We start from the raw sequence: 15273 nt of genomic DNA, 5'->3' as shown, positions 1-15273 counted from the left end.
TGTATATGTCTATCTGCACATTGAATACGTATGGTAAAACCGGGTCTTTGCTTCTGTTTTTTTATTGCTTTATTAATTCATCTGAATAAGTAGCACATGCAGCTACCTGAGTGTAGAGGTGAAGAAGGGGAAACATTACATCTTCTACCATAGCTTCCCTACTGCTGTCAGAGAGCCAATGCACACACAAACGTGTGTGCTTCACGTTTTCTTCTTTTCCTACCGACATTTACTATACCACACACACACACACACACACACACACACACACATCATTCTACCGCCCACCCCTCTCTCCATTTGTCACTTAGCCACACAGCTTGGCTTGTTTCCTGGGTAACTTACCCCATGTTATTCTGCAATTTCGTTCACTAGCATTGTACTGGCGGACATGTAAGTCCCAGTCTTTGCCTGACTCACAGGCCTTGAAGATGTCTTTGCATAGTGGACACACAGGAAGGATGCTGAAGGCCAAGCCGTCCCCACACAGCATCACCAGCTGCAAATAGCTATCTATACTTAAATTAATTCAGGCCAAAGAAACTTAAATTTTAGTTCTTTAACCACACTGGCCATGTGTAAGAACCACGCAGGCTACCTGCTTTTGTGCTGGCCAGGCTTATACAGAGTGTTGCCATCTGGCAGAGTTCTAGGGGCAAGAGCTGCCTACTCGATGGAGTGTCCCTACAAGCAATTACAAAGCCAAAGGGCCCCACCCCCAGCCCCGTGTAAGATACAGTGACAGACACAGCCAGTTCTCTCTCTGAAGCAGCTCGAGTTATCTGCGGTGCCTCAGTGAGAGCTGGAGGAGAAGGAATGCTCCTTTGTTTCAGGACAATTATAGGAAATTTTAGGAAGAACAAGGAATGGTCCCCGGTGTACCGATTCCAAGGACATTTTGCTTCTGATTCGTCTACATTGCTTCCATCAGTGTCTGTTCCCAGCTTACAATGGGTACACCTGCCCCTAGGATCTCACATGACTGCCTGTCCTGGAAGCCTCCTTTCTGCCACCTTGCTGAGAGATCTGCTTCTTACCTTTAAGCATTGTATCCTTTCTGTGCACCCAAACCCAGACATCCAGTGAGAAAATGTTGGCCCTTCAGATCTCACTGCAGTCCACACCTTTTACAGACTCGGGATCTGGCCCAGATCTCCTCTCTCTCTGCCCTTTGGTATATCAACATGTCCTTCCAGGCTGCTAGGGTTCCTCTGACACAGCAGCTAGCTGACCCATAGGCAGAGTTTTACAAATGATATACTGGGCCCCTGTGGCTCCTGAGAGGCCAGCTGCTCACCTGTTTCCCAGCACTCTATCCTGCCTGCCCCCTTGCTGGCTGACCTGCACTGTTTTAGACCAGGCCATCCTTTTGACAAGTTTTGTACATTTCCCTAGTAAGTCGCATCCCCACCTTGGAAACAGCATGCAGAAGGTACTTTTGCTAGAAATCATTGACTCCTCACTTGGGCTCATAAGCCACCTTGGATTCCAAGGAGAATAAAACCTCACAGAATAGTTCCCATACCCCTGAGGAGGGGAGTTATCCATGGGGGCAAGGATTCCTTGTTAGATAAAGGAATCATCTTTCAGGAAATCAGACATCTTCTCAAAAACATGGCAGCAGATAGGGGTGTATTGTACAAGAATGTCTTCAGAATTGAGATGATGGGACAGTTGTACATCTCTTGCTCCAGTTCTTTTCCTACTAAAGTCTAAAGCCATAGTTTTCTTGGGTCACATTTCATAACTGCTTTATTTAGATAGACCCCAGTGACTTTTGGCTCAACTCTGTTTCAGACACCCTTTATGATAATTTGAATGAGAATTCAAAAAGGCATCTGTTTGAAAACCTTGTCCTCGGTTGGTGGAACTGTTTGGGGTTAGGAGGTGTAGTCTTGTTGGAGGAGGTGTGTGATGAGGGTGGCCTTTGAGGCCTCTCTCCGTTCAGCCTGCTGCTCTCAGATCAAGAGTGAGCGCTCAGTAATTCTTGTGGCTATGCCTTTGTTCTACCATCATGGACTCCAACTCTCTGAAACTGTGAGCCACAACTAAATACTTTCATTTATAAGTTGCCTTGCTCACAGGGTTTTGTCACAGCAATAGAAAAGAAACTAAGACACTTTTTACTTCCCGCAGCTGAGCCATTTATTTTTTAAAAAGACTTATTTATTTATTATATACAAGTACACTATAGCTGTCTTCAGACACACCAGAAGAGGGCATCAGATCCCATTACAGATGGTTGTGAGCCACAATGTGGTTGCTGGAAATTGAACTCAGGACCTCTGGAAGAGCAGCCAGTGCTCTTAACCACTGAACAATTCCTCCAGCCACAGCTGAGCCATCTCTAAGAGCTCTTCCCTGGACACAGCTTTCTAGATATGTACCTTTATCACATCAGTCGAGCTTGTCTTTATCCTTGGTGGGACTATAAGGTCCCCCACCCCTACCTCAGGCTTTTCCTCTGATCCCTTGGTAAGCCTTGATCTCCATGCCTCCCTCTCCAGTCTAAATCCCATGACCTCCCATGACAAAAAATTATAATAATGAACTGACCATCTCTTACCCCTGCCTTGGCTGTGAATTGGTTTCTAAGTGCATGAACTAAACCATCTGACCCTGTCTCAAGTGCCACCTCTTCCTTAAACCCTCCCTTCTATCCTCTTAAAGGCACCACTACCATGAACATTGGTAACACTTATGTCTCCTTTAAGGAACATCTTCATAATTTAGCTATGCCTGTCTAGCCTCTTATCCCCAAGAGAACAGCATCCACACCAGAACTCTGTGCTCCCTAAGCCTAGCCCTGGTGAGTGTGACAAACCTATCCGAGCTCAGTTTGGGAGACTGGACAGTTTTTGCTTTTGGTAAAAGAAAATTGGGGTGCCCACTTGTGATGCTTAATCTCAGTTGTCAACTTGACACTCTTGGGAAGGGGGAACTTTAGTTGAGAAATTTCCATCAAAGTGACCTGTGGGTATATCTGTAGGGGCAATTTTCTTGACTACTAATTGATGTGGGAGGGTCTGACCACCACACAAAGTGTCATCCATAGGCAGGGGGACCGGGGCTGTGTAACAGAGGTAACTGAATATAAATGTGAGGGAAAAGCCAGTAAGCAGCATTAAAAAAAAAGATTTATTTATTTATATGCGAGTACACTGTAGTTGTCTTCAGACACTTCAGAAGAGAATATCCTATAACAGATATAGGCCACCATGTTGTTGCTGGGATTTGAACTCAGAGCCTCTAGGAAGAGCAGCCAGTGCTCTTAACCACTGAGTCATTGCTCCAGCCCAGTAAGCAGCATTCTTACTTTAGGTTCCTGCCCTGACTTCCCTCACTGATGGACTATAGCCCGAAAAGTAAATCCTTGTTTCTCCAGATTGTTGTTGGTCATGGTGTTTACCACAGAAGCACAAAGCAAATCGGAACAGCACTTCATCCCTCTTGGGTGATGGTATTCCAAATTTTAAACAGCCACCTATCTTTCCAAAATGTGGGGGGGGGGGGGGGGAGAAAGAAAAAAGAAAAGAGAAAGCAAAGAAAGCAGGGACACAGTGGCATGCATCAGTTACCAGCACATCTGATGCTTCTTAAGACAGGAGGATCAGTTCAGTGTCCTCAGTGAGAAGCAAGTTCAAAACTAGGCTGGACTTTGTGAAACCTTGCTTCAGAAAAAGCAAAGAACACGGGGAGAGAGGAGAGACTGGAAGGGGAAAGGTATACATTTTCTTATAGTTTTATTCTCTGTCTGAAGTGGGCATGTCCGAATCAGGTTGTGGGCAGGTGCAATTAGGATCTGGTTTCTGAAAAGCCAGTGATACTCTGCTAGCATCTGGGGACACACTGTTAAGCAGGTTTCCTTTGGCAGGGACTATATGGTGGTGTCAGTGATGACCTTGGCTGAGAGAAACTAAAGCACATCCTCTGTGTGGAGAGGAGTTCTTTTTGTGTGCACAGGAGAGGAAAGGTGTCTCTTATAGCAGCAGTCCTGAGGCTCTAGCTGTAGGAGTGAAACCACACGAGCTATACAGGCCATCAGAGGGTATCAACACATTGTTTGCCACCTCTTCTCTTTGTGGAACATTTAAGTTCACAGGCCTGTTCCTCTGAGCAGGGCCTCTGGCAACAGTAGCCTTTGAGAAGCAAAGGATAATACAAGGAAAAGAAAAGGATACTGTTGGCTACTTACAGACTGGAAACAACAGTGTACCAGGGCTGGCTCCTGTGGCTAGAGATGTGCCAGGCATGCATTTCTACACAGTGGGCCTGGTCCATTCCAAGCCCTCTTTGGCAGAACCTTTCGTTGTTTTGAGACAATGTCTCAGGCCTGGGCTGGCTTCATACTCACCAGGTACCTGACAGTGACCTTAAACTATTGTTCTTCCTCCCCTACCTCTTGTGCTTAGATGACAGATGTGCCACCTCACCCAGATAAGCAAGACACACTGTGAGGCAGTGGCTGGTTGTGAAGCAGAGGGTAGTTGTGAGATGGTGGGTGGTTGTGAGGCAGTGGGTGGTTGTGAGGCGGTGGGTGGCTGTGAGGTGGTGGGTGGTTGTGAGGTGGTGGGTGGTTGTGAGGCAGTGGGTGGTTGGGACATAGTGGTTGAGGCAGTGGGTGTCACTTGCTCGTTCACCACGAGCCCCTCCAGATCCATCCTGAGTTTCACACTACTGACCTTCAGCAGTGTGTGGGGCTCAGTGAGCTTCCCCATCCACTGGGGAACTTCCTCCATTTCCCCCTCCAGGCCGTGACTCTGGGAGAGGCTGTCTGTGATCACTCCTGGGTGGTACCTGCCTCTAAGGCTCAGATCCTGTCAAGGCCTGTCACCTGACTTCAGGCTTAGAGTAGCAGCTGCTTCCATTCTCTCTAGTCTCCATTCCCTAGCATCCCACCACCTGTTTCTTTTCTTGACCCTGCCCAATCTTCTGCAGAGAATCTTCATGAAGCTTTTCCCCTAAGCTTTTCAACTGTTTCTGTTTGAGCTACGAGGTTCTTCAGGCCCTTTCTCCATTTGAATAAAGGCCAAACCACAGCAAGTCACAAAGAATGGTTTCAAAAGCTGTTTTTAAAGTTTATTTTCTTTGAAAATGTTATTTTATTGTTATCAATAAAGAAACTGCCACCATTTTCACTTTCTCATACCCAGCATGTGTGTGTGTGAGAGAGAGGCATGGCCATACTGTAATCCCGGTACTCAGAAGGTTCGAGGCCAGCTTGAGCTATACAGGGAGACTTTAAAACACCAAAATCTTTTCTACTACATTGCTTGGATAGTTTTTTATATTTAAATGCTCCTTCTAGCAGTGGCTTTCATACAAGAGCCTCCAGGGGCTTTAGTCACCCAGAAACGTCTTAGGTCCTGCTAAGAATTAAAAGGAGGGAGACACTTTTCCTTCATTTCCTCTAAGTTGGTAGTCGTGTCCTTTCTCCAGTCCAACACAGCCACTCCTATCTACCCACGGCAGCTGTGGTCCTCACTATGGAAGCTTGGGAAGGCTCAGGGTTTCACCAGCCTGGCTGCAGCCCTGTCTGGGAGGAGTGATACTATGTTGTGAGCATTTTCTTCTAAGTATCTGCTGCTCCCTCAGCTGAGCAGTTTGGGAAGAGGCGTCTCCTCCACTGTGCTGCTCTCTCTCTAAAGCCCTGGCCTCCTCCGGCGGTGCATGATTGGCTGAGGGGCAACTTGGGGCTTCTGAGCTGTGCCAATCTGTCTGCCCCTTCTAGGTTCTACACCAGCACAGTTCATAGCACCCCACCCTCCACTATCCACCCTTCTTCCTGGCACATCCCGCTTCATACAACTCCACCAGTCTACGGCCTACTTTTGAGATACTTTTCTCTTGGATTTGGGGACTGCCTAAGTTCATGGAGTATGAGGGATGAATGTTCCCAGAAAATCTGAACTCGAGAGCACCCTTACACTGCTAGGCTAACTTCAAGAATGTCCACCACCTGTGAGATCTTACAGACTCCAGAGGATGGCAAAAAGCTCTCACCTCACCTGGGCTAATTGCTCAGTTGTTGGCTGTGACAAGACCTGGCCACCTCAGTTAAGAGGCTATAAAGGCAGTGTGAGAAGAAGGGGTGCAGTGGGGTGTAGCCCACGTTACACTGTAGCCTTCCGTCCAGGTCTTACTCTCAGTCTTTCAGAAGTCGGTAACTCTGGGAATGAAAACTCACAGCTAACACAGAGAACTGTCCTTTATTTTCAGAGCAGAGGCTGGAGCTGGCCACAGCGGCCTGCAGTTCCTGCTCCCTCATGTCCCAGAGGGCGGCCTCAGCACTTCCAGCTTCAGTGTGAGGAGAGGAATGTTCCCCCAAGGAGGGCTCCAACAGCCTGCTCCAGAAGCCTCCACAGTGGGCTTTCTGTAGGAGCCACCTGAGTCAAGACTCAAGTCAGGTCTGGTCCAGGCTTCCTCTCCATCACAGCCTTCGAGCCTTCCGGGGACGGCAGCCATTGTGTGGGACAGGGGTGTTGTCTGTGATTGAGATCACTTCGAGACCGCCCATGGTCAATCCTTTGATGGCAGACTGGAAAGATCAGAAACAGGCAAATGGCATGGGCTTCAAAATGATGACCCAGCATCTTCAGACAGGGCTCTGAGAAGGATGGAAGCTCACTGCTGGTGTTTAGGGTTCCAGCCCCTGCTGCCTCCACCTCGTTTGTTCCAATCTGAGATCAGGTTCTATCCTCGAACTCTGGTCACTTCACAGGAGTGTTTTCTTTTCCTGGGACATATACACTCACACCCCAGCACCTCATTCTTTTAAAGTCAGAGAGATGTCACTCTCTTGGGGGAAGCTACAGCCCCACTGGTCTCAGGGCCCCTCTCAAGGCACCCAGCATCTTGACCCCTTCTCCACTGCATTCAGTAGTCTGTGCTTATGATGGTCCCCAGAGACCACTTTCCATTCCCAGGGGGTGGCACTCAAAAAGGTAATAAATTAATCCATGACCCAGGGGGGCTGGAGAGATGGTTCAGTGGTTAAGAACACTGACTGCTCTTCAAGACGCCATGAGTTCAAATCCCAGCAACTACATGGTGGCTCACAACCATCTGTAATGAGATTTGATGCCTTCTTCTGGTGTGTCTGAAAACAGCTACAGTGTATGTGTATGTATGTATGTGTGTGTGTTTGTGTGTGTAAATATATAAAATTCATGACCCAGGCTTGCTCTGCGGGGATTAGCAGATCACAGGATCAACAGAGAAGAACTTTAAGCAATGCCATGGAAATTTACCACGGGACATTTCTACTCTCCACACCTGGCTCTAAACACGTGCACAAACACTGTAGAGAACCCCGAGTTACTTACCCAGCGGCCCGGTCCCATGCCTTTCACTACGACTCTGATGTGGGTCACTCCCTTTCCTGTGGCTTTCTGGAGAGAGGAAAGTGGTCAGCGCCAGAGATAGTGCTGCAGTCCAATCTCTGGCTACTGTCTGCAGGAGACGTGGGATAACAGCAACAACAGACACAAACGGAGGCAGAAAACACAGAAGGGAGCGAAGGACAGATGGCTCTGTGGACAAGGGAACAGAGCCAAGGAACCAAGGTGACAGAACTGCAGCGCCACCTAATGGACACTTGGAGATAGTGACTGATTTTCCTCCAAAATCTGAGATGTCACCGTGGAGATCAAGGCTGGGCACACTTAAAAAGTGAGCTTTAGTATCTTTACAGTTAAGTATGTGTCTAGGTTATAAACACATTCACTATGGGTCCTGGAAGATACTCAAAAGCTACCATGCAGAGGTCCCCCAAACACTGGAATGTGCCACGTAGCTGAACGTGCTCTGTCTGACAGGCAATTACATCCTTCTGTGTTTTGGTGATCATTACACAGGCAACCAAAGGGTTCCTTATGTCCAGCTTTAAAGGTCAAGGTGCTCCTTCAGGAAGTATTCTGCTTGTCAGAGCACACGTCTGTGGTCTGTGGTCTCTGCTATAGCAGAAAACATGCAGCTCTGGTTCAAGGACTGTGTGGGTTCACATCAGAGAGCTGAACTGGCTGCTTGACTTTGACCAATCCCCCAGAATCTGATTCTCTTGAAAGAGTAGATAACAGCAGGCTCTTCTGAAGACATGGTGATAACGAAGTGTCCAAAATGGAGTTAATTTGCTTCTAGAAAGATCTGTGACACTTCACTTTGGGACCTGTGCTAAAAAACATGCTTCCTGAATAGAATACATCCCCCTATGCTGTCCCACTGGTCTTTAATGGAAGCAGCATTGGTTCTTAAGCTTTCAGCACTCTGGTTATTCCTCTGAACATAAATGACATCGTTTTTCTCCAGTGAAGCTGAGAAAGTTGGTAAGCTTTCTACAGAGGCCTCTTAAAGCACTTGCAGTGTCAGGGCATCTAGTGGGCAAAGATCTCATTGCTTCTGAATCTGGTTTAATGAGATTCCCCCTCCATAAGCCACAGGGAAAGTGGAGCCACGTGGTCAGGTACTTACTGCTGCTGCAGCAATGCCTGCTGTCTGTGCGGCGATGCCCGTACCCTTCTTGGCATTGCGAAAGCCTTCCGTGCCACAGGAGGCGCGGGCCAGGGGCGTATTCATGGCAGAGACCACCTGGATCTGTGTGCTGGGAAAAGGAGGCATTTAGCTCTACTACTGCTCAGGAAGGGAGGGAGCTTGCTAAGGTCTTTAGGAGCCACAGTGAGAAAGAAGGCCATTAGCTCCCTCCCTCAGCTACGTTAAAGGAAGATGGGCAAATCATACACTTAAGAGGCAGTGCCACAATCCAAGGGCAGGAGGGTGCCACCTGAAGGACTTCCACCTGAATGAAGCTTCCCTGTGGCAGCATTCACCCTGGATGTGACATCGCCTGGTGTCTTATAAAAACCTACGTGTTTCACATTAGGCAACTGTTAAAAAGGACGATGCTGAGAAAGTTTTGAGCGTCTGCCACTCCAACAGTGGAAAGAACAGTGTGTGAGGGATGGCTTATTGCTTACAGGTGCACCCACAAAAGCAAAGAGAGCTAATTGGTGCAAATTGTTCTCTGGGCTCCACAGGTGTATGCTCCACTCCCAACAACTAAGTAAAACTGTAATAAAGTATTTAAAAGAAAGCATATGGAGCGAGCTTTGCTGCAATAATGACCAAGTCACATCCAAACACAGTGTCTCCTCCAAACCCGTTCCCTTCCCTCATCATGTACTGTTTGGAAGGGAATCTAATACCTATCATTTTATAGGTTATCATAAAGACTCACTCCCCCCCCCCCCAAAAAAAAAACAATTATTCCTATAGTTTTATCACAGTGGTAATTCAAATGCTTGTGACATTCTATTCAAAAACTACTTCAAGGGAAACTTTTTCTACTTTGCTCTAAAATGGTTAAGTTGTGACAGGCAGGCTGTGAAAGCCTGCAAGGCTATCACTGGTGCCCTGTGCTTCTGCAGCTGGGAGCCCAACTGCACCTGTGTCTTGGGCTAGCTCACTACAGCAAATAGCAGTCTTTCACTGTCATACTTAGCCCTGCAAGGAAAGGGGCAGTGCACAGGGCCTAAGGTAAGAGGGCTGAATAAAGGGCTTATATATTCTGGCTACTTTACAAATAAAATCAGGTTATCTGTACACTGCTTCTAACGCAGTCCTTCTGATTCTTGCATAGGAGTCCCAAGGAAGGCAAAAAAACTCTAACAATGTACAAAATCTAGTTTATATGTTCATGAAACTTAAATAAAATTTATAAAGAAAGAAGATGGTTTCCCTAAACAAGATGAAGCTAGCATCTGACACCCCAACTTCTACTCCTGAAGGCCTGAGGCAGAAACAGTTCGTAGGAGACTCACATGGGCACCCCCTTTCTTACTTGTTGTAGGTTGCTTTAATGTGTGCAATTGGGACTTCCTCAAATTTCATCCCTGCCCACTGCAGAGAGCTTTCCTGTCCTGGAACTGGAGGATAAATGCTGTAATCAGAAGAAACATTTTTCTTAATTTTCTGATTGTATACATACATGCTTAAAAATAAAATCAAGTAGGTTGAGTATGGCGGTGCACACTTGTGAGCCAAGCAAGGTAGGGGTCAAGGTGGAAAGCTCAGTTCAAGGCTAACCAGGGATACACACAGCTTAGGACAAACTGTAAGGCTCTGCCCAGCCCCCCCCCCCCCCCCCCCCCCACGAACCCCTGGCTTTGGAGGAGGCTTCTGCACCATTTCTTTTCAAACCTTCTGGCACCCTAGTGTTTCAGGGTTGGGAACTTGGGCCGTGACAGTGTGCTGGGTTAGTGGGTTTCCCTGGGGCAGCAATCTTCACTTTCAGGTAGAGAACTCAAGTCCAAACAGAAAAAGGGCTAGCACGGAAAGCCAGGCCTTGGAGCAAGGAGACTGGCCCCGGGTCTGTGCTCTGTTCTTTCAAAGTGTAAATGCGCATACCACTGTCATTCAGCATTTCAGATGGGAGTAACCCTGCTGTTTCATTATGCCCACACACCTCAATCATACACAGACTTGAACACACACCCACACTGTATTTCTACTATGCAGAAATCACTTTTAGAAAACACGTTACCATTCAAGCACCCCTTCCCCCCCCAGCCCCATCTGCTTCTGTAGGGATATTTTCAAAAGCTCAGCACAATGCATTGTTTCCTGTGGCCCAGTCTTAGCATGATGTGGTTGGCTTCTGTATTCGGAAGGAAAGTGTCCCAGCCCTGACATTATTATTTCGATGATCATCATTTCTCTACTGATCTTTTCCCTCTCTGTTGCATAGATACAAGACTAAGTCCGAGTAACAGCAGCACAGTGACCTTTATATAGCAAGATTTAAACTAGGAGCCCAAGCCACTTAATCTAGGGCATGGCCAAGGTCAGGCCTTTACACGTCCCAGGTTCAGCCAGGCATGGTCATGTGTTCCTGTAACCCCAACCAGGAGAGCAACCATGAGTTTAAGACCAGATATGATGACAGAGTTCCTGGTCATCCTGGGCTACACAGCAAGAGCCAATCATAAAGCAAAACAAGATTCTCCCAGGTTGAAGGTATACTGAGCTCTTCTGAGGAAGGCTCTGAAGAGAAACAGATCTTTCTCGGACTAGTCTTTCTGCCTACTCCTGTGGCAGGGAGGTGTGGTAAGGCGGTTGGCCCAGGCTGCCCTCCAATACAGGGATCTACCTGCTTCTGCTTAAACTGTACTGGGATCAAAGGTGTGCTCCACAGTGCTTGGCTTAATTGCATGATCTTTAAAATGCAAATACAAGCCAACTAAGGACTTCGGAGAATGGAGAAGTACAGCATCTTGATAGTAATGCAGTACCAAGTGGTCAACCCTGGGGTAATATACACACAAGTAACATTACACAGACTGATCAGGTTATACTTATTAGTCAGGACTATACCTCCTCCAACAATTAAAAAAAGAGGCTATAAATTTGAGGAACAAAGGGGACTTAAGGGAGGTATTAAAGGAGAAAATGAAGGGGAGGGGGAGGTGATACAATTATATTTAATTGAAAGAATTATTTATAATTGCAAATAAACTAAAAAAAAAAAACATAGCTGACTCTGTGTCATCTGGCCCTCCTTCTAGGTAACTACTGAGTATTTCCGCTGGGTCTCCAACAAAAGATTTGCACTTTCATTTCTAAACCTTGTCTCCTTTAATCGTCATCTGTCCTACCTCAGCTATGCACTTCCCAGGGTCACAGCCAGCCATCATCATTACTGACACATGCGCCACATCCTTGGCTTCCAGCATTCCTGACCACCTCCCACCCCCTCGATATCTTCAGGGCAGTACCCCGAGGAGCCCATCAGATCGCTGCCACCCCACACACCTCAGGTACCACTTCTCTCATCTCGGAGACTAAATCCTAGTCTCAACTCCCCTGTCTCTCTTCACTTTCTCCTGGCAAACTCCCAGCTCTTGTTAAATCCACCTCTCTAGACAACTTGAGTCTGTGCAAACACGGCATGGTTGACTGGTCTCTACACCAGGGCTTTTTGGCTGACATTTTGGATAAAACACTTCTTCCGTAGGTGGCTGTCCTGTGAACAGTGGGGTGCTTGGTAGCATCCCTGGTTTTACTTCACTGGATTCTATCTCCTAATTTATGATCACTAGAACTTTTTAGACACTGCTAAGGCCCCTTCCCTGGGGGGGGGGCGCGCAAAAATCTGTCCCCATCAAGACCCAGTGCTTCATTTTAATGAATTGCCAGACTCAAGAAGGCTCTCAAGATGCCTGACAATCATCCTCAGTTCAATTATCCCTCCACTTTTCTGGATGCCTCTTCTATATTTCCTTTTGTCCCCTTAAACATCCGAGGCCTTCCTGTTTCCTCAGGGCCAGCTGATGGTCTCTGCAGAGAAACAGAATCAATCAGACTTTCTTCCAGCCTCCACCAGCAAACATCTGTGCCCACGGCCTTTGAGGACTTTCCTGTCTTCATGCTCCAGCTGCATTATTAGTCCTGCAAGGACACTGCTCCGGCAAAGTGCCACTTCAGCATCCGTCTTTCTCCCGATTCTCAGAAGCAAAACATACAGTCATGTCATAAAGTCAAAACAACAAGAACAAAAAAAATAATCCCCCTCAATTTAAACCCCACGCTCCCAAGGGCTACTCATTCCCTCCTACAGCAAAGCCTCCTTAAACAAATGCCAATATTTGTTTATTTTCTTTGAAACCAAGCCACTCCGATGAGAAGTTATTTCGGGTCTCTTCATCGGAAAGGCTATAGTGAAGGTCATCAGACTGTTAAATCTAATGAGCAATCATGCTTGCACCTGCCTCTCAGCCCAATGTTGTCTGCAGTGCCAGACACAGCTCAATTCCCTACTTTGCACCACACTAAAAAGAAAATCTTGTCTGCCTTTCTTCCTGTCTTGGGGAGGATTTTTATTTTGCTGGTTCTTCCTTTCCCCAGAAATCTGTCTATATGACATCTCTGCTCAGATGCTAAGTGTCTCAAAAGTTTTCTTTGATCATACGGGACTGTGTGAGGCCTTTTGAAAGCAAGCATAAGGCACCTTCAACTTACCCACACAGAGCTCAAATGTCTGTCCCTGCCATCTTAATATATAACAATTCCATACTTTCAGTTGGTTGGCGCTCAAACTTGGGCCTTCACACCTCTCTTTTTCTCACATTCTTTATTGACAGATCTGTAGCTGGGTGTGGACAGATGCCTGTAATCCAAGCACCCAGGAGACCAAGGCAGGAGGATTGCAGCAAATTCCAGGTCAGCCTAGGTTGCAGAGCAAGTGTCTCAAGACAAAATAAAATGCCAAAGCCGCTGGCTATACCAGTCAAACTATCACCCTGTTCCAGACACCATCATCTTCACCTATTTCTATTGCTTTCTAACTGTTTTCAGGTCTTTCCAGCTTCCATTCTTGTTCTCTGCAGCTTGACATCAATACAGTGCCTACGGCCTCTCTACAGAGTAAGACTGAGGCTGGGGTGTGCACTTGTAATCCAGGCACCCAGGAGGCCAAGGCAAGAGGATTAAAATCTGAGGGAAGCCTGGGCTGTACAGCAAAGCCATTGGAAACTACGGATAAATGAATGAATGGATGAAATGGCATCAACTCTTCCCAGAACTAGACAGGACGTGGCTCTATGCCTGCTTGCCTACTTGCTGAGAAGACCTTTCCTGTTGGGGCAGGGATGTAACCCCAACAATCCCAGTAGTGTCTGGGACTGCCAAATGAATGACTACAACAGTCTCGGATCAAACTCCAAGCAGCTCCTCACTGCCTAGAGTAGGCAAAGCGTAAAAGCTGCAGGGAGACAGGGCAGCCCTTCACCACTGGGATCCTTCTAGAACAGTGGTCCTCAGTGTTCTTAATGCTGCAGCCCTTTAGTATAGTTACTCACCTTGTGGTGACACCGCCCCCAGCCATTTCTGTTACTACTTCATAACTGTAATTTTGCTACTGCTATGAGTCGCAATGTAAATTTGTGTTTTCTGATGGTCTTAGGTGACCTCTCCCCCAAAGGGGTCGGAACCTACAGGTTCCGTAATGGCTTTCTAGAGGCACCGCATACCAGTTCTGATAGACTGCCTTTCCACATACCTTTGCCTGTAATGAGCACACTGATCTTGTCCAGCTGAGATCCTAGCCACTTCTACACTACACGGTACTTTAAGTCTTGCCTGGCTTCCTCAAGAGTGCCTTACTCTCTTAAATGTCCAACCAGTTCTTACCTCTACTACCCTGTTGATCGGATTACGCTTAAACCATCTGCCCACATGTCATCCTTGCAAGTCTGTGTACTACTTCGGGAGAAATAACCTACATTTCCAGTACTTATCATGGTACCCGACAAGTAATAGGTTTTTGTAACTGTTAAACAGATGTGAAGGTAAGTGAATGTATATCCAGCCTGCATATGAAGTATTAATACTAGTAGGATGTTACAGGATGCCCGTTCCCAGGGCTAGGCACAAAACTAAGAAAGGTCCAGTCTAAGATGTGCAGTTAGTGTAGTTGGAGGCAGAGAAAGTTGCTAGTCGGACCTAAAGCCTATCTCACAAGAAAAAAAAAGCTGGTATTTATATACACTGGACATTTAGCTAACAGTTGCTAATTGAGCAGCTACTTTATGCCACAGCTCATCCCTCTATCTTCACCAACAACCCCACTAAGAATTAGCTCCACTTTTAGAATGCTGATTTGCACAAGATTCCACAGATGGCGAGTGACCGCTAGGAATTAACTTTTTCTATGATTCTGGACGGTTGACGGGCAGAAGTCTCAGGATTCGAGTTTCCAGAGGGATGGATCCACTTAACCCTCACCTGAAGCGACTAGGAGCCGCTTCCTTTTCAGTGTTCTGCCTGGCAGCCGAGTCTTCTAACCTCGGGGTTCCGGTGTGGATATTCTTGGCTGGGTCAATGGCTATAAGCCTGCAAAAAAAAAAGGAGAATCCGGTGAAGGGTTGTGGGGGGTTCAAGTGGCACATAGGACTGGAGGGCAGGAGGGCAAACTAGAGAGCGACAGTGGGTTCGAAAGACCAATCCTTACCTGGTTATCTTAGATCCAGCCCAGGACCGCAGAAGCTGCGACCTTAAGTTTCTTACAACCTGCATGACTGAAATTGACCCTCATCAGCTCCCGTCCGCAGTGCTCGGTTTAGCTGGAGCCAGCACCATGAGCATCTGTGGGGGTGCTCACATAAAGGAAATCACCTGATTGCTCTTCTGTAGTCCGGTAAGTATTTTTGCTCAATTTAAATGCTCTATAAAATCATTTATATGGGAATCATTCCGTTTTCTAGTGGTCTAACACTAGAATTT

General features: G+C 46.9%; 1 protein-coding gene across 1 annotated transcript; it reads right to left on the bottom strand.

Annotated features, from left to right (window-relative positions):
• Positions 1-5807: 5807 nt before the first annotated feature.
• MRPS11 (mitochondrial ribosomal protein S11) lies at positions 5808-15168 on the bottom strand. Its single transcript, XM_080913669.1, has 6 exons — positions 15002-15168; positions 14776-14883; positions 9836-9934; positions 8470-8599; positions 7326-7391; positions 5808-6538 (listed from the first exon to the last, which is right to left on the bottom strand). The coding sequence occupies exons 1-6, from the start codon at positions 15064-15066 to the stop codon at positions 6431-6433; spliced, it is 576 nt and encodes a 191-aa protein (XP_080769795.1). The 5' UTR covers positions 15067-15168; the 3' UTR covers positions 5808-6430.
• Between the last annotated feature and the right edge of the window lie 105 nt (positions 15169-15273).

This window comes from Micromys minutus (assembly GCF_963924665.1).
Source record: "Micromys minutus genome assembly, chromosome: 3".
In the NCBI taxonomy this organism is placed as follows: Eukaryota; Metazoa; Chordata; class Mammalia; order Rodentia; family Muridae; genus Micromys; species Micromys minutus.
Note: the sequence above shows the minus strand (reverse complement) of the source record. Positions and strands in the feature narration are given on the sequence as shown.